This window comes from Solanum verrucosum, unplaced genomic scaffold (genome assembly GCF_900185275.1).
Source record: "Solanum verrucosum unplaced genomic scaffold, falcon-dt-bn FXZP01000143.1, whole genome shotgun sequence".
NCBI classification, from domain to species: domain Eukaryota; kingdom Viridiplantae; phylum Streptophyta; class Magnoliopsida; order Solanales; family Solanaceae; genus Solanum; species Solanum verrucosum.
The window spans coordinates 14,169-15,552 of NW_026020238.1; the positions used below are offsets into that span (position 1 = coordinate 14,169).

The 1,384-nt window shown below is 40.7% G+C and overlaps 1 protein-coding gene across 1 annotated transcript; it reads right to left on the minus strand.

The window, feature by feature from the left end:
• Nucleotides 1–602: 602 nt before the first annotated feature.
• Nucleotides 603–1,163, minus strand: LOC125832788 (uncharacterized). Its single transcript, XM_049511983.1, has 2 exons — nt 971–1,163; nt 603–814 (listed from the first exon to the last, which is right to left on the minus strand). The coding sequence occupies exons 1-2, from the start codon at nt 1,161–1,163 to the stop codon at nt 603–605; spliced, it is 405 nt and encodes a 134-aa protein (XP_049367940.1).
• Nucleotides 1,164–1,384: the final 221 nt, after the last annotated feature.

Genomic DNA, 1,384 nt, shown 5'->3' on the forward strand with positions numbered 1-1,384 from the left:
GATCTTCTGGGAACACTATATGAAAATCATTTATTACTGGGATTGACTCAACATTTGGGGTTTTGGATTTTGAATCCTTAACTGAAACAAGATGATTGATTCACCCTTTAAAGATCATCTTCATGGCCTTAAGTAAGAACTAAATCAACCTATAGGGACTAAGCTACTACCCTTCCATTCTAAGACTGGTTCGTTTGGAAACTGAAACTGAACGATCCTAGTTCTACAATCGACTGAGGCATAACACGAATGTAACCAATCCATGCATAGAATGATATTGAAATCTTCCATTTCTAACTCTACAAGATCTGATGAAGTGACTTTCATAGAGACTGCGAATTGACAATTATACCCGTCTAGCTATAATTAGGTCACCAACTGGAATAGAGACTGAGAAGGGTTCTAAGAGAGTTTCTGGACTAACACTAAAATTTACTACTATATAAGGAGTTATAGAAGACAGTGTAGCCACTGGATCTAATAATGCATAAACATCAAAATGAAAGACTCGTAATGTACTAATGACAACATCAGAAAAACCTTCCTTGTCAAGCATGGAGAGCATACAACTTGTTCTGGCGCTGACTACCACCTCTACTAGACTAAGATCCCTGCTGAGTAGGGCGACCTACGGGTGCTGCTGGAGCTGTAGACTTAGCCCTATTGTTTTTACCACTTTTCCCCAGCCTGGGAGAAGGAAAATCCTTCAACCTATGGCCATACTGACCACACCCAAAGCACCCTTCCCTGTCTACAAGACACTCACGGGGATGGTTCTTACCACACTTTGGACAGGTTGGGAAATTCTTGTTACCTGAAGTACACCCCAAAGACATAGAGCATGATGCCCTACCTTTTTTATCCTTTGAAACCTGGGGTGGAGCACAAGCTAATAAAGGCGGTGGGGTTGTAGACCTCTGATGATTTTATGAGAGATCTTTACCACCCAAACTTTGCTAAGAGTATTCACAATTTCCTGTTCTAGCCTTTTTGTTGTCCTTAGCCATTTCCATAACCTTATCTCCGTCAATATGCTGAGCATGGGTCATTATTCTGGATATATCCATAACCCCTAAGAGCATAGCATTCCTACACTCGGTCTTTATCAAATCGGATACTGCACACAAGAACTTTCTAATTTGTGCCCTCGAATGAACAACCATATGTAGAGCATTCCTAGAGAGATGATGAACATCAGTCTATATTCTTAGACTAACATTGAGCCCTGCTTTAAGTTCAACTCTTAACACTTAGCCTCTCTCAACTCTCTCGGGAAGAACCTGTCAAAAAAGCTCCAGTAAAACACTCCCATGTCATAAGAGATGAATTCTCACCCCTATTTTCTTTCCATTACGTGAACCAGATATAAGCCACATCCTAGAGT

Excerpts from the sequence above, each read along its gene's own strand:
- LOC125832788 (XM_049511983.1), bottom strand. The coding sequence starts at position 1,163 with ATGGTTGTTCATTCGAGGGCACAAATTAGAAAGTTCTTGTGTGCAGTA. Across the intron at positions 815-970 it reads AAAGGCTAGAACAGGAAATT|GTAACAAGAATTTCCCAACC; the intron begins GTGAATACTCTT and ends GGTGTACTTCAG.